This window comes from Eurytemora carolleeae, unplaced genomic scaffold, assembly GCF_000591075.1.
Source record: "Eurytemora carolleeae unplaced genomic scaffold, Eaff_2.0 scaffold187, whole genome shotgun sequence".
In the NCBI taxonomy this organism is placed as follows: domain Eukaryota; kingdom Metazoa; phylum Arthropoda; class Copepoda; order Calanoida; family Temoridae; genus Eurytemora; species Eurytemora carolleeae.
The window spans coordinates 196,022-217,229 of record NW_019396083.1 but is presented as its reverse complement, the minus strand read 5'-3'; the positions used below and the strand labels follow the sequence as shown (position 1 = coordinate 217,229).

General features: G+C 30.1%; 1 protein-coding gene across 2 annotated transcripts in view; it reads right to left on the bottom strand.

The window, feature by feature from the left end:
• Nucleotides 1-21,208, bottom strand: part of LOC111717731 (solute carrier family 35 member G1) — a 28,416-nt gene that overhangs the window by 4,661 nt on the left and 2,547 nt on the right. The window contains exons 2-12 of one of the 2 annotated variants that reach the window (XM_023493207.1): nt 13,814-13,850; nt 13,598-13,681; nt 12,826-12,933; nt 12,027-12,103; nt 11,383-11,487; nt 6,897-6,958; nt 6,165-6,253; nt 5,487-5,565; nt 4,104-4,200; nt 3,545-3,624; nt 2,424-2,464 (exon numbers count right to left, since the gene is read on the bottom strand). In XM_023493207.1, coding sequence (XP_023348975.1) covers nt 2,424-2,464; nt 3,545-3,624; nt 4,104-4,200; nt 5,487-5,565; nt 6,165-6,253; nt 6,897-6,958; nt 11,383-11,487; nt 12,027-12,103; nt 12,826-12,933; nt 13,598-13,681; nt 13,814-13,843 — 852 coding nt within the window. In that variant the 5' untranslated portion in view covers nt 13,844-13,850. Of the gene's footprint in view, nt 1-2,423; nt 2,465-3,544; nt 3,625-4,103; nt 4,201-5,486; nt 5,566-6,164; nt 6,254-6,896; nt 6,959-11,382; nt 11,488-12,026; nt 12,104-12,825; nt 12,934-13,597; nt 13,682-13,800; nt 13,851-21,208 lie in introns of those variants that run through there. The other variant, XM_023493214.1, reaches the window with a different exon arrangement.

The window sequence follows — 21,208 nt, the reverse complement described above, 5'->3', positions numbered from 1 at the left end:
GGGGGGGGGGGGTCAATTTGACCCCTTCTGTAGTTTTTTACATAACTCAAAAAGTATTGGTCTTAGGTTGTTGGAATTTTCTGACTTTTCCTAATTACCCATAGCCATCCCATTAGGTCTAAAACCAGGCTTTTTATACTAACTGCCTGAGGAACACTGCCTGAGTGACTACTTTTTCCTGTAACATACTAAATCTTTGTTTTGACCCACTTGCAGTTGTCATAATTTGATAATTTTTTGGTTAGAATGAGGAAACGGATTGCACAAGTTTTGCAAAGAAATTTTGAAAATTACGTGCAAAAAACCCGTCAAAAGAAATTTTCACAACTTTAGTTTTTCTTATTTACACATCCAGGTTATTTAAATGAGGTACCAAAAAGAAAGAAATATGTTTGGAATATTTGATATGTAACCAGAGCCCGTGATTTAAAATCTTTGACTCGGGTCGTAATTCCTTAAACCTAGCTTTACGACCCAATCTTAGACTCAACTCTGACGGCAGCTTGTGTCAGGTGATTGACAGCTGCGAGATTTTAGGCTCGACGTAGGAGTTAGGCGGCCAATGAAAATAATACCGACCTTGGTTGGTTTTAGTGGAGAATAAGGCTCAATGAGGTCTTGTTCTCATAAAAACCCGGAATGCAGCAATTCTTACCATGGAAATCCACCATCCAATAGAATATTAAACCGGTTTTTTGAACTAAACTTGTGGAAAATAAGATACAGCTTGAATCAGAAAGCTCAAGCAGTAAATAATGCCCAACGACAGCTTAGACCTGAGTCGTATTTTCTTGAATTTTTTAAATCGCAGGCTCAGATAAATTTATTTGATTTTCTTATACTTGTTCGCATAATCAAAACACGAGAAGCTACGAGGTTGTAAAGTCTTACCAGTAATATTTCTTCCCCCCCTTCTCTCTAGTTTGTGGTGAGTTAAAATACAGTTTACCCCAGAGATTTAGAGTCATCGAAGGAATTTATGAAATGTCGTCTTGACAATTTTTTAATGGGTTTTCGTATTTCTCTACGTAAATCTCAGTGATTGCAAAGAAATATATAACCATGAATATGCAGGAGCAGTTTTAAAGAGCGCCATAAAATCATTTAATTAAAAAACTGAATATCTGTAGTCTTCCATTATCAGTATTTGAACTTAAAGGGAGTGTTCGCGAAAAATGAAAGGGGGTATAGGCTTAATGCGATAAAAAAGCGCTTTTGATCGCTACTAATCTTACTTCTATCTGTTGCGTATATATTGAGAAAATTGTTAAGGACGTCTCATACCGAATAACTTAGCGGCCATGCAAAATGAGAAAATAGCAGCATGCTACTTAGACCGTAAAAAAATTAATTTAATTTCAAACAAATCATTTAGATATTACAACCTATAGTCATCGATTATCTTTCGCCACATTTGTTTAAAGTTTGCAACAGATAGAAGTAAGATTAGTAGCGATCAAAAGCGCTTTTTTATCGTACTAAGTCTATACCCCCTTTCATTTTTCGCGAACACTCCCTTTAACTACTAAATAATAAATATTTTATGCATTTCTAACTAAATTAACTCTTTACATTGGTTACCGATGTAGTTGTATACAGATAATAAATTTGCAATACATTATTTCCTTAGAACTTCTCTCTTATTCTAAACATTTTTAGAAAATTTAAAATTCAAAAATATTCAGAACATCTTTCAACTCTTGACATATCTTTTTGTACAGGAAGCAAACCATATTTGCAAAAATTTGTAAATCCCAAGGAATTTTTGGCGCTTCGTTCTGCACTGATAGTCTTGAACTGTTTGCACAACTATTTTACACTTGTTTATCTTGAATTTTTTTTCTTCATAATTTTCATAATTTAAAAATGTTCTTGTTAAAAGATTCAAAGAAATAATTTACAAAAATACATAAAAACCAGGAAAGTTTTTAAAAACACATCAGGAAATTATTAAAAATGTACTCTTAGGGCACTTTTTAAATTTTTTTTTCTATCCACAGAAAATACCCCAAACCAGTCTTATTTATCCCTGTTTACAAAAATATGCGTTTGTAATTATGATTTCTGAATATAATTGTAGTTTGCATTTATGTGTACTGGATACAATTGTAGTTTGTATTTATGTGTACTGAATACAACTGGAGTTTGTATTTATGTGTACTGAATACAACTGGAGTTTGTATTTATGTGTACTGAAAACAATTGGAGATTGTATTTATGTGTACTGAATACAATTGGAGTTTGTATTTATGTGTACTGAATACAATTGGAGTTTGTATTTATGTGTACTGAATACAACTGGAGTTTGTATTTTTGTGTACTGTATACAATTAGAGTTTGTTTTTATGTTTACTGATTAAAACTGATTTTACTGATTTTTTGTTTTTTATATTTCAATTTTATGAAAAGCATAAACTACTTACCCTTAGTTTATCCCAGGTGTCTAACGTAGCTAGTGGTAAACCTATAAAATTAAAAAATTTTGACATTTTTTACTTACATTTTTTTATATCAATAACTGAAGGTGATATAATTCGAAGCTTGTATTAATAAAACAAAGAATTGAGTCTATAACCACAAGTTCTGGCTTTCTAATCCCTATGTCTATGCAACCCAATGCCACCAGGTTGCAAAGATAAAGGGATTATACAATCTGAGATTGTGGCTCAATTCCTTTAAAATAAAAAATCAATTTTCTGACTCATAGTGTTCTTTAACTACTGAACCCCTGTGAAATATACGTTTTAAAAACAAGTTTTTCAGCCTTATTTTGATACCCAAATTCAGATACTTTGAAGATTTTTTTACTTGCTAATAACTATTGTTGCACTTGCTTTTCGGGATATTTAAGTCACAAAAACCCATGGCTTTTGCAAAGGGAATAGTAATAAATCAGCCTACCCTACTGTACTCTGCATAATGTGTAAAGTTTTAAAAGATTTTGAAAATATCCAGCCAGGGAAGCGTTGAAAGCAAAGCGTTTTTTTCAATTTCTAGTGACCCCCCATGCTTTGTTTGATAAAGTATAAATTCTAAATCCATGTTTTAGTTTATTTTAAAAAAAATTTAATTTTCGTATGCGGTTTCCTTGCGAAAATGTCTTCTGCGATTCTTGCTTATCTGATGCAAGGAAGAAATTATCAGAATTTAACAGTTTTCGAGTCATGAAAACGACGCTATGTCTTTCACATTTTTAATGAGATTGGTTTCAAGGGTATACACGTAATAAATATGGAAGTCATCCTGCACGGATGGTTACTTAAAACTATGCTTGCTGTCAATTTAAAGCAAAATTTTGCCATGGAAAAAAATAGAATACAAACATGAAGCACCTGCTATTCTAACTACCATGAATATTATAAAATAGAATAAAAACATGAAGCACCTGCTATGCTAACTACCATGAATATTATAAAATAAAATAAAAACATGAAGCACCTGCTATGCTAACTACCATGAATATTATATAATAAAATAAAAACATGAAGCACCTGCTATGCTGACTACCATGAATATTATAAAATAAAATAAAAACATGAAGCACCTACTATGCTAACTACCATGAATGTTAAGATGGTGTATTGGAGTTCTCTGGAAATGATGATACTCACAATATTTTCCTTCCTTAATTATAAATATTTGTTAAATTAATTTCTTGAAAAGGAATTGGATCTTTGTCACAAACTCAAATTTTCTAAATCAAAATAACTTGCAATTTAATGCAATTTAAAGAGGTGTAATCCTTTCATCATACGAAATTTATAGTTTGAAATATCAAAGGTCTTCTAAATTTGGTTGCAACTGCAAGCCTATAGGGATTAAAAAACCTGAGTTTATAAACTTTGGATGATCTAATTTTCAAAAATTTGTCAATAACAAAATTCAATTTCGAAAATTTTTAAATCAACGAAATTCTTTTTTTTATTTTACAATGTTTACAAAGAGAAAATGATCACAATTAAAAAAAAGAAGGGCGTGAAATTTGATTAAATTTTACTCAACTTAATTAATATGTTTAGAAATTTTAATAACTATACAATATATACATATGCATTGCATATATAACAATGTTAAAACAGATTAAAAACAAAATATTTGTTTACCTCAGGTATCTGAGTATTATTGACACATTAGCAGTTAGAATAGTACTGGCCAAAAGTAGAATGGCTGCAAGGAAAAATTCACTGTCTCTCTCAACTCCTGAGAAATTGACATTTTTAGTAAATATTTAACCAGGCTTAAAGTTTAAAAAAGATATTAGAAATGTTTTATATTGCAAAGTAAAAGATGTATGTACAATTTGCCTCAATAATCATGATACTTCAGAGACCTATGAATTGTCTTGGGATCTTATTTGATGAGTGATGACACTTTTTACCTTAAAAGCTATAGATAAATAAATAAACATAGATAGCTTATGTACGCAAAATCACCAAGAATTGTACAGTCCGCGAACTCATACTTCTAGGGGTCAAAGTGTACTTCAATGAAGTTGTACCTAGTCCCATTGTTATAAATATGAAAGGTGTACCTAGTCCCATTGTTATAAATATGGAAGGTGTACCTAGTCCCATAGTTATAAATATGGAAGGTGTACCTAGATCCATTGTTATAAATATGGAAGGTGTACCTAGATCCATTGTTATAAATGTGGAAGGTGTACCTAGATCCATTGTTATAAATATGGAAGGTGTACCTAAATCCATTGTTATAAATAAGGAAGGTGACCTATATTCATTGTTATAAATATGGAAGTTGTACCTAGATCCATTGTTATAAATATGGAAGGTGTACCTAGTCCCATTGTTATAGATATGGAAGGTGTACCTAGTCCCATTGTTATACATATGAAAGGTGTACCTAGTCCCATTGTTATAAACTTGGAAGGTGTACCTAGATCCATTGTTATAAATATGGAAGGTGTATCTAAATCCATTGTTATAAATATGGAAGGTGACCTTTATCCATTGTTATAAATATGGAAGGTGTACCTAGATCCATTGTTATAAATATGGAAGGTGTACCTAGATCCATTGTTATAAATATGGAAGGTGTACCTAGATCCATTGTTCTAAATATGGAAGGTGTACCTAGATCCATTGTCATAAATATGGAAGGTGTACCTAGATCCATTGTTATAAATATGGAAGGTGTATCTTGATCAATTGTTATAAATATGGAAGGTGTACCTAGATCCACTGTTCTAAATATGGAAGGTGTACCTAGATCCATTGTTCTAAATATGGAAGGTGTACCTAGATCCATTGTTCTAAATATGGAAGGTGTACATAAATCCATTGTTATAAATATGAAAGGTGTACCTACATTCATTGTTCCAAATAATAAAGGTGTACCTAGATCCATTGTTCCAAATAATAAAGGTGTACCTAGATCCATTGTTCCAAATAATAAATGTGTACCTAGTCCCATTGTTCCAAATAATAAAGGTGTACCTAGTGCCATTGTTCCAAATAATAAAGATGTACCTAGTCCCATTGTTCCAAATATGAAATCTGGTTGAATTACAAGAACCACACCACTCATCATAAGGAGGGTTGCCAAGATCTACAGATATATATTCCTTAGAATTTATCTTTAAAAAGCCTGTAAACACAATTTCAATTGACCCAAGGTGGAAAGAGGTACATGGCAGGATGACCGACTGGGATATTCAACGGAAGGAAAAAACCTTGCATGCAAATTCCAAATTTTGCACACCACATTCCTTCACAAATTCCGCATCTTTCCGTAAAAAAAACGTGCAAACTCCCGCGATTCCACGGAAATCACCGTTAATCTGTTTTGCACAAAATGTGAAAGTTGTGCAGAATGAGTTTGATGCAAATTCTGCGCAAAAATTGGTACAAAAAAAATGTTGTAATCCCTATTATCATTGCAACATGATGGTGTACTCCTTTTATATTTTAAACTTAGATTATTTATCAAGGGTCTATAACATAGAATTGCAAGATATTAGAAGATCAGAACCCAATTCCTTCAAAAGTGCCCGCCCAAATTGGATATCGAAATCAAGCATTCAAGATTAAAAATATTCACTTAAAAGTCCTGATCATGGTGACAATTCATTTCTGAAATAAAGGTAAAAGAAGAACAAAACTCTCCTATATTCTGGTTCTCACTGTATTAAAAAATAGAAAATAAACCTCGAATTTTCCACAGGGTTCTTTCAGAAATATTCTTGCTGAAATGATGGAGAGAACAGGACGGCAGGATATTATCATCTTCTGATCACCTAGTTTATCAAGAATATATATATAGAACAGCAGAATATTATTTTGCTATTTGACCATTTTGCCACTTGACTATTTTGCCCGTTGACCATTTTGCTATTTGCCAAATTTCATGCCAGGTGGCAATTTTGTCAGTTTACACTTTGCCAAATTTACCAGCTGCCATTTTTGCCAGTTGACGATTTTGTTATTCTTTTTTTTAAGAGAAAGATTTGTTTGCAGGCAAAGCTGGGTTTCCATGCTAATACGGTGGAAGGTAATTATATCCTTATAATAAAGACGACTTCCGATTTCGATTTTGATTTATACCAAGGTTTTAAACAGCATGGTATACACAAAAGCAAAGAAACAAAGAGAAGTTGTAATTTAAAAAAGCTTCTCTTTACTTACTTGTAAACTTGTAGTTCGAAAAAAGCTTGTAAACAATTGAAACTTTAATAAAAAAGTCGTCTTCATATATTGATATTATCGCCAACCACCTTGTAAAAAAATTTAAAATGATTTACCTAAAGGCATATGTTGTAATGCATAGAATACAGCCATTGCTCCAACACAACCAAGAACACCTCTACAACAAGAAACCATGAATCCTGGATAATTTCCGGTTTACTCAAAGGAAAATGGAAAATATCTGGTTNGATTTACCTAAAGGCATATGTTGTAATGCATAGAATACAGCCATTGCTCCAACACAACCAAGAACACCTCTACAACAAGAAACCATGAATCCTGGATAATTTCCGGTTTACTCAAAGGAAAATGGAAAATATCTGGTTTACACAAAGGAAAATTGGAAATTTCCGGTTCACACAAAGAAAAATGGAAAATATCTGGTTTACAGAAAAGAAAATGGAAAATATCCGGTTTAAATTATGGAATCTGAAATGGAATTGAGCATCCCGGATAGACTGAAGCTCAAAATATTAAAGACTATTTGTGACTATTAGTCAGTATTATTTAAGTGCCTTGAGACACTTATCATTCATCAAGAGGATAACGACTAAATGCAACTGAAAAGCCCATTTTTAGTCAGTGCTCAGAACGGAAAGGTGTGGGGTTACACGTTCAATATCCTGACAGGGGGTCTCGCTATATTTGTCCGTCAGCATCAGTCCTATTTCCATAGGATGATTTCTGTCCGCTATTTTATCACATTCCTCCTTTTATTGGAAAAACGTTTGAAATATACTTTTTGTCAGTCAGATAATTAAGCAACATCATAATCCTGAGACTACAGTCAGACAATTAAGCAACATCATAATCCTGAGACTACAGTCAGACAATTAAGCAACATCATAATCCCAAATGCAAAAAATGTTGGTTGTTTTTTCACAAAATTTTGCGTTAACCTGTTTTTCAAAAAAATTCGTAGAAGCTAGTGAAAATGTTGGAATATTTTCAACATTGTCACATTTTTTTTCTCTCAAAAAATTCTTCATTGTTTCAGATTTCTTTCGCAAATTTCATAATCGCAAAAATGTTTGAAAAATTTGGCATTTTTTCTTGAAAATTTTCGTTCGTTGGAAACCCTACAACAAACTTTGATTTTAGAATCTCTTTATCCAACCCAATGTCGTAGACCTTTTATTTTATTTTTACGAATTGCGTCCGATCAAATACTAAATTTTTTTGAAAAATCAAATGTTCACATTATCAGGCTGAAAAAATATAAGGATTATAGATTTGAGTGAGTGGCCAAAGACTTATTTTTTTTCAGTGCACGTCAAATGATATTTTTCAGTTTATGTCAAATGATATTTTTCAGTTTACGTCAAATGATATTTTTCAGTTTATGTCAAATGTTTGTTAACAAAAAATTCCGGTAAATTCCATTTCCTCAAGGAATTTTCCTTTTAAATATATACAGGCAGACTAGGCAATATCTTGTTCAAGTTCTGAGGTACTGGAGGGGGGAGGGGGGTCATAAGGGTCATTCACCCTAGCGCCNCCCCCCCCCCAGAAACTTGAGAAAGAACACCGATACATATAAAAACTGAATTTTTTAAAATAACTCTTATTGTACTCTTTGAATTTTTCATCTGAACATTTGATGTTTAAAACTAAATAATAGTGAAATATGATTCTCTTTAAATTCTAGTGTGAAGTTAAAAACCGCTCGGGAGTAATATTAGGCCTGCAGTTTGGCACTTTTAAAGGAACTGTAAAAGGAAAATTAAAGGAAGTATTGGCTGACACCTAAACATTTTAGGAGTAAATCGAGACCCATGAGAGTTCTATCTGAAGGTCCTGTCTCGAGAAAAAGTCAAATTCATACGAAAATCTATATATTTATATATATACAGTTTTGTATAAAAGTAGAAGGTTTAAATGGATCATATTCAGCAAATACACAACCAATCTGAAAACAACGATATCCCCGAGGAGCCTTAAGAAACTTAGGTTTGCTCCAATTATTATTTGAATTTAATGTATCACATGACCACAGTATACTGTACTTCTATTGGTGGGAGTTCTGGTCACCTTATACGGACCTATAAATAATATTATCAATTATATGATTATATCTTTTATAAATGAAAAATTATTAAATTCAAATAATAATAGGAGAAAACTTCTTAGGCTCCTCTGGGATATCGTCGTTTTCAGATTGGTTGTGTATTTGCTGAATATGATCCGTTTAAACCTACTGATTTCATACAAAAATACAGATTTTCCTATAAATTTGGTATAGTTTTATATCATTTCTCGCGACAAGAACATCAAATAGAACTCTCATGGTTCTCGATCAGCTCCTAAAATTCCTAGGTTTCAGCCTATACCCCTCTTTCATTTATCCTTTCCAGCCCCTTTAACTAATATATTTGACTCTTTTTCTATTACATTTAATCGAATAAAAACATTTCCATAAACACCTGCCGAACCTGCAGAACCTGCCGAACAGTAAACAATGTTGTTGAATACTTTTTTTGTGGAATGTAAATATTAAACAATGTTCCGTCTCAAATGTCGTCTTCTTTGAAAAAATTATTACATGGATAATTTTAAACCTATTTCTTTGCAAATGTAAAAATTGTGTAACATTAGTTGTAATATTTTAACTGGTAAAAGAATCTATTAAAATATATTTGGAAATTGATGTTCCCGACCGAAATACAGAAGCCCAGACATTATCTCACGTTGGGTGTTTTATATATATGTGTAATATATATATAAACACATATATACGTGCTAAGTACGACCCCTCTCAACTCTGCTCATTGGTTGAATTACAAGTGTTTGCTAAACCATGATTGGTTGAACGAGGGAAGGAGGGAGATGCGACCATGAACCAGGGAGTAAGAAATAGAAGGGAGATATAACTGACGCGGTTCGCCCTACCATATGATTATTTATGCTTTGCAGACGAGTACTCCCTTTGTATAAGAAGTATTTTTCTGATGTACATTTACTGCGTATACAATAACCTATTCTGAACATTTCATATAAAAATGGAGTACTCGTCTGCAATGCATGTATAATCATATGGTAGGGCGAACCGCGTCAGTTGTATCTCCCTTCTATTTCTTACTCCCTGCCATGAACTTTCACTTCTTGGAATGTATTTTGTCCAACAATGGAAAAAAATTGAAACGGTTATTAAAAAGTGACAGTTATGAAATAATATTGTTAGGAGTTAAGGAGCTCGAAGAAGAGTTTTGTGAACTAAAAGCGTGTCCTTAAATCCACGTCAATTTAAAAGGTCCATGTCTTTGCCTTCCTCCCTCCCTCTTAGACTTAAGTATTTTAGTTTAGTTGAAAACCTGTAGATGTCTCTGAGAGTAAATTGAATTTTCGGAAATATCTTTTGTAATGTTGATAGGAGATAATTGGTTAAATATATAAGTACATATGTTAAACTCTTAAACGTCATATCTAATAAAAATTATTGGATTAAAAGATCATTCATGATTTGTTCCAAAATCTAATATTAAACTATAATAATAAGTTAGGAACTGTAAATTCTGCAACCAAAATATGTTTACCTACATTGTTCATTGTAAGATTTTTGCAGACATTTTAGTAATGTCATAATCCATCTGAAAGCCTAGACTACAGACAGACAATTAAAAAACATCATAATCACTAGACTACAGTAGACAATTAAGCAACATCATAATCCCGAGACTACAGTCAGATAATTAAGCAACATCATAATCCCGAGACTACAGTCAGATAATTAAGCAACATCATAATCCCGAGACTATAGTCAGACAATTAAGCAACATCATAATCCCGAGACTACAGTCAGATAATTTAGCAACATCATAATCCCGAGACTACAGTCAGATAATTAAGCAATATCATAATCCCGAGACTACAGTCAGACAATTAAGCAATATCATAATCCCGAGACTACAGCCAGACAATTAAGCAACATCTTAATCCCGAGACTACTGTCAGAAAATTAAGCAACATCATAATCCCGTGATTACAGTCAGACAATTAAGCAACATCATAATCACTAGATTATAGTCAGACAATTAAGCAATATCATAATCCCGAAACTATAGTCAGACAATGAAACAACATCATAATCCCGAGACTACTGTCAGACAATTAAGCAACATCATAATCCTGAGACTATAGTCAGATAATTAAACAACATCATAATCCCGAGACTATAGTCAGACAATTAAGCAATATCATAATCCCGAGACTACAGTAAGACAATTAAGCAACATCATAATCCCGAGACTACTGTCAGACAATTAAGCAACATCATAATCCCGAGACTATAATCAGACAATTAAGCAACATCATAATCCCGAGACTACAACCAGACAATTAAGCAATATCATAATCCAGAGAATACTGTCAGACAATTAAGCAACATCATAATCCCGAGACTATAGTCAGACAATTAAGCAACATCATAATCCCGAGACTACAGTCAGATAATTAATGGCCGACTTTTAATCAGCTAAAGCAAACTGTACAGTTCATTTTTCCACTCACTGGAGGGGGAGGGGAGGGGGGTAGGGGTTGTAAATTTAAACATAGCTGGTAAAGGGGAATGGGTGAATTACACAACTTTCTTTTTTGGGAAGGGGGAGGGAAAGTTTTATTTTTAGACATTAATAAAAAACAAGCTTAAAGCATTAAGGTTAACCATTAGTATGTTCTATTTTACCTTAACACTAACAAAAATCTCTCCTTTGGTTTGGTGTCGGCAGGAAAAGGAGGTTTGTTCGTTCCAATAGAGATAGGAAATATTAGGGATAACATTGCTAAACTCCTAAACAGAATATTAATAGGGATAGCAATACTAAATTCCTAAACAGAATAATATTAGGGATAGCAATGCTAAACTCCTAAACAGAATAATTTTAGGAATAGCAATGCTAAACTCCTAAACAGAATAATTCTAGGAATAGCATTAATAAACTTCTAAACAGATATTATTAGGGATAGCAATTCTAAACTCTTAAACAGAATAATATTAGAAATAGCATTGCTAAACTTCTAAACAGAATAGTATTAGAAATAGCATTGATAAACTTCTAAACAGAATAGTATTAGAAATAGCATTGATAAACTTCTAAAAAGAATATTATTAGGGATAGCATTGCTAAACTCCTAAACAGAATAATATTAGGAATAGCATTGCTAAACTCCTAAACAGAATAATATTAGGAATAGCATTGCTAACTCCCAAACAGAATAAGATTAGGGATAGCATTGCTAAACTCCTAAACAGAATAAGATTGGGGATAGGAATAAGTTCTCGCAAAACTATTGATTTGAATGTTAATATCTATTTATCTATCTATCTACCTGTAAAATAGAAGAGTAATAGGATGCACATTATCTAGTTTTTTAACCAATAAGTCCGAAAGAGAAGAAAGAATAATCTAGAACATAATAAGTTATTTGCAAAAAGTATTGTTGATAAAATCAAATTTGTTGATTTAAAAACTTCTCCTCTTAAATGTCCACTATGACCTCGTTGATATCTGTTAAATGTATATGTAACATATAAAACCGCAAAACTTTGTTGTTGGTGAAATATGATCTTTCTTTAGAAAGAAAGTGAAGCATATATATATTTGCCTTTTTTCCCTCAAAAGTTTGAAAATCTGCACCAAAACTTACAAAATTAAGATTCAAAAATGTAGTCAGTGTTTTCAAGTTCTCTCTATTATGAATTACATTTTGAATAACAACATTGTTTTGTTTGAATTATAAAAAGCTTAATTTTGACAACTTTTGTAAGCAGATTTGAAACTAATATTTTTCACGTTTTTTGTGATAATTCTTTCATTTAAAATAGATTTTTATAAAACTTTAAGATATTATAGTCCATAGAATATACATTTTTAATCGATTTCTGAAAAAAATGTTCTAAAGCTTTGTGGTTTTTTCAATCAATGTACTAAAAACATCTTTGCATTTAGATTATTTTAGATAACTTATTCTGATATTTTTCCATAAAAAAATTCAAAAATATTAAACGAAATTGAATAAAATTTTTTAATTATGTGGTTTTCATTGTATTATTGTATTATTGAAAGTATAGATATTGTAAAATCATTGTTATACATAAATCTTGGTTTGCCCTGAAAATGTTTTTTACCTTAATAAGTGTTAGTATAAGCCCCAGACCAATTATTTTTTTATAACATTTTGTTTTTTTCTCCTCTTTCAGCCCTTCTACATCATTGTTCTTCATCATTTCATCCGTCTAGACATCATATATATTATATATACATTACAATTTATTTCTATAATTAAAGGGGGCCTTCACAATTTTCATTGGACTAGCTTTGCTAATTTATATAAAACTGCAAAAATTATGGTTTACAAGTATTACAAACTGTTTTACAAATTCATTGTTTAACAGTTACAAAATCTTCTTTTTTTTTGTTTTTGGTTTTTTGCTTATATCTGTGATTCTGGTGAAAGAGACTATTTGTTTACAATTACCTGAAGTCAAATATTTTAACAACAATTAAATGTGACAGTTTTTCTTAATTCTGTTATAATCTATTTTACATTATAATAAAAAAGTGTAAATAGAGTACTCGTGTGAATCTTGTGTGTCACGTGTTTATTTTGAAAGTGAAATGAAGGTGAATGATGAAATTTAAAAATTCAGATATGCATATGTTGTAAAAGTATAAACGGCTCTTTAAAGATGATTCCACCCTTCCCCCTCCCTTCAAATGTAAAAACACTAATAATATTTCATTTACATAATTTTTTGTTGAAAAATTAATATTTGTTGGTTACATTTTGCTAGAAATAGTATACATATTTTTTGCACAATAGTGAATAATTGAAACAAAATGAAATTATCTAAATATTTCGACAAATCAAACATTTTGATTAATGATTAAAAAAATAACCTTCGAATTATCTTCGTCTTCTTTTTCCAGCATCAGTCCTATTTCCATAGGATGATTTCTGTCCGCTATTTTATCACATTCCTCCTTTTATTGGAAAAACGTTTGAAATATACTTTTTGTCATTTTACCACAAAATTGTACGTATAAATAAATTTTTCTTCATAAAATTGTTAAAATGAAACAATGATTTAATTAATAATGACATTTTTTCCAATCCTGAGTATTTTTGTCATAATTTGAATACATGTTTGATCTGAAAATGTATAGTAGAGGGTAGGAAACTAGGCTTTTTTGACGTTTGCACTCATCTTCTATTTCAATAGAGATAGCATGACAAATTAAAGCCCTGCTTGACCTTTTCATCAAATTCAAAAATTATTATTATTTTATTATGAAATTTTCTTGAGATTTTGCATGAGGGTCAGATTATTTGTGAAAAAAATAGGATTTTTCCTTATTTTAAGTATAAATTGGTTCTGTAATATGATCTACCATGATTTTTTAATGAATTAATTATTTTTGTTAATTCTTCATGCTTTTGTTTCTCTCTTTTTTTTCGTTTGAAATGGAATTTTAGTTACTGTCTTCATTTTTCAAGTTTTCTCTTTAAACTTTGGTTCCAGATCAAAGAGAAATTTATATTCTATTCTCTTTGGATACCGATAAAATATCTAAACTAAAATAAAAATGCGCCAAATTTTTTTTTTTTAAATATTTTTTTATTGATTTTTTTTGCATTGAAAATAATAAAACAAGACAAATGAAAAAAAGATTTCTCGGCATAAGAAAAAATCAGAAAAAGGGGTCACATCTTTATTTTTCAAGATAATCTACAAGTGACTTTAAACAGAAGCCACAAATTAAAAAGAATTTTAAAGTAACCAAATTAGAATATCGTCTTCTCCCTTGATTAGACAAGTTTTAACAGGGCACTGTTTAGAATCGAAGACGACAATCATTACACTGTTTTATGGTCATCACTGTACACTCTTTATTCACATAAAAGTGTACTGCAGTTTCTTGGACACACAATATAATAAATTAAATGTGAGCTGAACCGAAATTTTTAAAAAAGTTCTTAAAATATTTTAAGTTAAAATACAAATTGAAATAATTACATATATTCTAAGCTAAGCTACGAATAGAAATAAAAATATCTTTTTAATGTTAAAATACGAATAGAAATAAAAATATCTATTCAAAGTTAAAATATGAATAGAAATAAAAATATCTATTCAAAGTTAAAATACGAATAGAAATAAAAATATCTATTCAAAGTTAAAATACGAATAGAAATAAAAATATCTATTCAAAGTTAAAATACGAATAGAAATAAAAGTATCTATTCAAAGTTAAAATATAAATAGAAATAAAAATATCCATTCAAAGTTAAAATACGAATAGAAATGATGAATTTTGAACAGCTCACGTGTTTATACTGAGCAAATAGCAAAAAACTAATTCAATAGAAGTACACTGTTGGGATTTCTTTAATTCTTATCTTTCATTCATATGCGATTAAAGGGACAGTTATTATATTTCATTCAAATGCGTTTAAAGGAACGGTATACATTGTTTACAGACATTATACACCATGAAACTGTTTTTAAGGGTGTTAGATATTATGCTGAGAACTCCATAAAAGTGACTGTACATGTGATTTTAAGTGGATCTTCTTCTAAAGAGCCATACGCCACATTTACAACAGTACTCCTTTAAGCTTTACTGATTATAGAGAAAACCAACAATTAAAAATAATCAATTTTCAGACAGAAAAACGAGTATATATAAAACCTTAAAATAATCAGTTTTCAGACAGAAAAACGTGTATGTATAAAACCTTAAAATAATCAATTTTCAGACAGAAAAACGAGTATATATAAAACCTTAAAATAATCAGTTTTCAGACAGATAAACGTGTATATATAAAACCTTAAAATAATCAATTTTCTGACAGAAAAAGGAGTATATAAAAAACCTTAAAAGGCTACCGTGATGAATTATAAAATTAAGCTGGCGTTTAGTCATAAATGAAAATGTAAAAAATCTTTTAGGTTTGTTCAAGTAAATCATTTTTGTGTTTTTTCCTTGCTCGACTGTTTCAGTGCAAGCTAAAGAGAAGGTGAAGGTCAAATTCATATGATTCCTTGTTACTTCTCAAAAATTCAAAAAAGCTAAATGTTTTTCTGAATAACTATTTTCTGAATAACTATTTTCTGAATAACTATTTTCTGAATAGCTTTTTAAAAACGAGAAACAATTCAATTTTGTATTTACCTAATTTTAAAGGGGGGTATTCAGCTAGCTTGGTTTACATTCTCAATTATTAAATATTATATATGTTTGTTTATTTGAAATTGTATATCTATTTAATTTTGTGAACAATCCCGTTAATCTGAAAACAATTACATAAGTTTGATATTGACAGTAATATACGTCAAAATTCTAATTCCAAGTGTTATATAAGTACAAACATTGCATCAGCCATGGCTCACATAGTAAACAAGCATATTACTCTTGGAATAAATGTAGAACAAATAACTAGATATAACCAGAAAAAACTGCCTCATTACTTGATTTGAATTTACTTTTTTGTTTATCTGCGTCTAAACCTTCATGAAACATTCAATCTTTCTCAGTTTTTTGCTACAAGGCCTTTGCAGCAAATACTTTTCAGACTGTATATTCACCCTACCTCTGCACAAGCTAGGGCACTCCTGTATTATAGGGTTGTTAATAGTTTTTGAAAACGATCGTAAAAAGATCTTTTTTGTTTCGTTTTTCAATCATTTTTAACTTTTAGCAAACAAATAACGATCGTTTATGAAAACAGTCGTTTTAAAAAAAAACGATAACTTTAGAAAAACGATTGTTTTTGAAAAAAAAAATTATTGACAATTATGTTAACAAACGTTAACGGAGGGTCGTCGTTAACAATCGTTAACGAAGAATTGTCCTTAACGATCGTTAATGAAACAACGAACTTTATATGAGAATATGTACATTGGGGAATGAACCCTTGGTGGGTTAACACTAACTATATGTTAAGTGACTTGACTTGTTAGGTTAAATTAACAACATAGAGAAGAGCTGAGAAGCATACTGAATTTCTGAAATTAAATATTCCTTGAGAATAGATGATTGAAAGATCAGCCACCATTAACCCTAGATTCAATTTCGATCCGTTCTCTTAATCTGCCCTTAATCTGGTTTCAATAGGAGTTTAAAGGGAGAAATAATTCTAGCCTACTCACTCTAAATTCACTTAGCCGGAGAAACTTTATAGAGTAAATCTTTTTTACTTTATTTTTTGAAGTCTATTTTTAAACATTGAGTCCAACATTCAAACATGAAAGAAAATTTTTTAAAGATTTTAGAGTTTAGCATTTTATCAAAAATTGCAGGTTTTTCATCATTCATAAGATAAATTGCTAACAATCAAACAAACAAAAATTTCATTTGCGTTTAATTAGAAATATGTTTTTATACACAGTTTTTAATTAAAACATTAACTGGCAAACTTCATAAATAGAATAAAGCGAAAGCTACCAAAGCATTCAAACGTCTACATAGTGCATGTAACGAAGCCACACCCCATCTATAAGTTATTGTTAAAACAATGTGCTCATGCTTGAGAATGCTAAAGATCCTCTCCCACATACTTAGTATAGAAATTAACCCAACATAAACACTGGAACTGAATACAAAATATAAAGGTTCTTTTTACACCCCCGAATACAATACAACTATACCAAACTTCTTCTTGTCCAACATCAAGGAAAGATAGATTTTTGGAACATTTTAATTCAACATCAAGCAAATAATACAATTATGTTTTACATCATTTTACATTCATCATTTGTTTCCCAGCACACTGTGAACGTATAGCAGATTTCTTCTAATCATTTTTAAACGTTATCCTTTTTACTTTATTTTTTGGAATCTATTTTTTAAACATTGAGTCCAACATTTAAACATAATAGAAAGTTTTTAGAGTTTTATCAAAAATTACAATTGTTTTTCATTTTAGTTCATCATTTCAACGTAAGATACATTGCTACCAATAAAAAAATATAAATTAAAAACATTTTTTCTCACTTTTTACATTGGGATTGTGATTAAAAATGTAAAATTTTCAAATGATTGAAGATTTATATTTTGAAACTGATTTCTTAATACATCAGCTGTAAACGTAAAAATTAAAAATCATAAATAATACTTTTTAGACAAATATCAGCTGTAAACGTAAAAATTAAAAATCATAAATGATGCTTTTTAGACAAATATCAGCTGTAAACGTCAAAATTAAAAATCATAAATGATGCTTTTTATACAAATATCAGCTGTAAACGAAAAAATAAAAAATCATAAATGATGCCTTTTAGACAAATATCAGCTGTAAACGTAAAAATTGAAAATCATAAATGGTACTTTATAGACAAATATCAGCTGTAAACGTAAAAATTAAAAATCATAAATGATGCTTTTTAGACAAATATCAGCTGTAAACGTAAAAATTAAAAATCATAAATGATGCTTTTTAGACAAATATTAGCTGTAAACGAAAAAATAAAAAATCATAAATGGTACTTTTTAGACAAATATCAGCTGTAAACGTAAAAATTAAAAATCATAAATTATACTTTTTAGACAAAGATACAGTTTTCCCAGTCCCAATCTATCAGAGAATCAATAATAAAATAGTTTAATCTATAAATATTAAAAATCATCCTTAGCTTCTGATTTATTTATGGATTTGAAGATTGGGTTACCTATAAAGAAACCCTTTGATTAGGAACTCTGTAAAACCATGTGAATGTTCCAAGCATTAAAAATTCTCAGTTGAGTAGGTTGACTTTTTTAGTGAAAGTTTAGTTTTCTGGCAAAGCTGGGTTCCCAAGCTAGTTCATATATATATATAAATATAATATTTGTTTATCTGTATGTTTACATCCAATGAATGTTAAAACTACTGAACCAATCTTTTTAAGGTATCTCACCTGCTCTTTGAGAATTTGAATAATTTTATCTAGAATTCCCTCAACTATGCTCTCAGTGTGTACTGCAGTGATTTACAGTACACTGACTGAAGAAATAGTGGGGTTTACAGTACACTGACTGAAGAAATAGTGGGCTTTAGTTGAGCGTTAGAACATGTTTGTTTGGAAAACCATTAATAAAATAAGAAAAATCCGCAAGCGTTTGATTTAAAGCAGATGTACGAACAAAATGGCGACTTTTAATACATCAATTCTAAAAAGTTAAAATAAATATAGATTTTTAATCAAAATAATTTAAAATTATTTTATCTCCTTTATTTTCAGTGAGAAATCACATTAATCAAAGAGTATCAAAAAGTGGTGACAGAGACAGAGAGTATAAAGGTACACGAATTTCTCCAACCCATGGCAAGGCTTCGAATTTAATAAAAGAAATAGATTTTTACTGATTTTATGTTGATTGTTCTTTTACAGATTTATCTTTTAAAAAAGCCGTTAGATACGGGTAAAGGCGTTAGATACGGGTAAAGGCGTTAGATACGGGTAAAGTCGTTAGATACGGGTAAAGTCGTTAGATACGGGTAAAGGCGTTAGATACGGGTAAAGGCGTTAGATACGGGTAAAGTCGTTAGATACGGGTAAAGCCGTTAGATACGGGTAAAGGCGTTAGATACGGGTAAAGTCGTTAGATACGGGTAAAGTCGTTAGATACGGGTAAAGTCGTACAAGTAACCCGGCTTATCCTAAACTTGACCTGTGTACTGCATTCCTGGAAGATATATGTGAATATTGGATTTATAGCGGGGCTAGTTTAAAAGCTGTTGTCTTATAAAAACAAACGTTTAAAACAACAAAATCTTTAAAACTGAGAGTTCTGTAAATTTATACACTCTCTGGAAGGTAAGATTTTCTCTATGCATCTTTTGATACCAGCATGTTGCACTTCTACTCGTATCTTTGAAATCTTAAAGTTTTTTGCATTTTAAATGAATTCAGGATCAAGGATAACCAGAGAAACCTCCCCCCCCCTAGATAGCTGTTTTTAAATAAAGATGAAAGATTTTCAAGTTTAAGTTTTAAACACAGTTTCCAAGTTCAAACACAATTTTAATTAAAACATACTTTTACTTTAAACACAGTTTTCAAGTTCAAACACAATTTTAATTAAAAGTTTTTAAGTTTAAACACAGTTTTTAAGTTAAACTCAGTTTTTAATTAAAACACAGTTTTCAAGTTCAAACACAATTTTAATTAAATCATAGTTTTACATTTAACACAGTTTTCAAGTTCGAAATCAGTTTTTAATTAAAACACATTTTTAGTACTAACACAATTTTACTTATACCAAAGTTTTTAAGTTTAAACACAGTTTTTAAGTTAAACTCAGTTTTTAATTAAAACACAGTTTTCAAGTTCAAACACAGTTTTCAAGTTAAAACACAGTTTTCAAGTTCAAACACAGTTTTCAGGTTCAAACACAATTTTCAAGTTCAAACACAGTTTTCAAGTTCAAACACAGTTTCAAGTTCAAACACAATTTTTAGTTTAAACACATTTTTCAAGTTTAAAACAGTTTTAAAGTTTAAACACTGTTTTCAGTTAAAGACAGTGTTCAGTTTAAAAACAGTTTTTTAGTTCAAAAACAGTTTTTTAGTTTAATCACACGTTTCCAGTTTAAACACAGTTTTCAAGTTTAAGCACAGTTTTTATGTTCGAACACAGTTTTCAAGTTCTAACACAGTTTTCAAGTTTGAACACAGTTCTTAGTTCGAAAACAGTTTTTAGTTTGAACACAGTTTTTAGTTCTAACACAGTTTTCAAGTTTGAACACAGTTTTCAAGTTTGAACACAGTTTTTAGTTCAAACATAGTTTCCAAGTTTGAATACAGTTTTAGTTCGAACACAGTTTCAAAGTTTGACCACAGTTTTTTGTTCGAACACAGGTTTGAACACAGTTTTTAGTTTTCTAGTTTAAACACAGTTTTGTTCAAACACATTTTCCAAGTTCAAACATAGTTTTAGAGTTTAAACACGGTTTTTAAGTTTAAACACAGTTTTTAGTTTAAACACAGTTTACAAATTCAACACAGATTTAGTTCAAATGCAGTTTTTAAGTTTAACACAGTTTTCAGATTCATCACAATTTTCAAGTTTAAACTGCAAAGTTTAAACACAGTTTTAATTTTAAACACAGTTTTTAGCTTAAACACATTTTTCAGTTTATACACAGTTTTAAGTTTAAACACGGTTTTTAATTTATACACAGTATTTAGTTTTAACACAGTTTCAAGTTTAAACACAGTTTTTAGTTAAAGCACAGTTTTAAGTTTAAACACAGTTTTTAGTTTAAGCACAATTTTAAGTTTAAACACAGTTTTTTACTTTTACCACAGTTTTTAGCTTAATCACAGTTTAAAGTTTAAACACAGTTTTTAGTTCAAACCCAGTTTTTAGTTAAAACACAGTTTTTAGTTTCAACACAGTTTTCAAGTTTTAACACAGGTTTCAAGCTCAAACGCAGTTTTTTTTTGCTTTAATAGTTTAATACGCAAAATGCTTTGATCTCAAAATGAAAACCTGGAAAAAAATTGTGCAACGTTGATTTAATTTT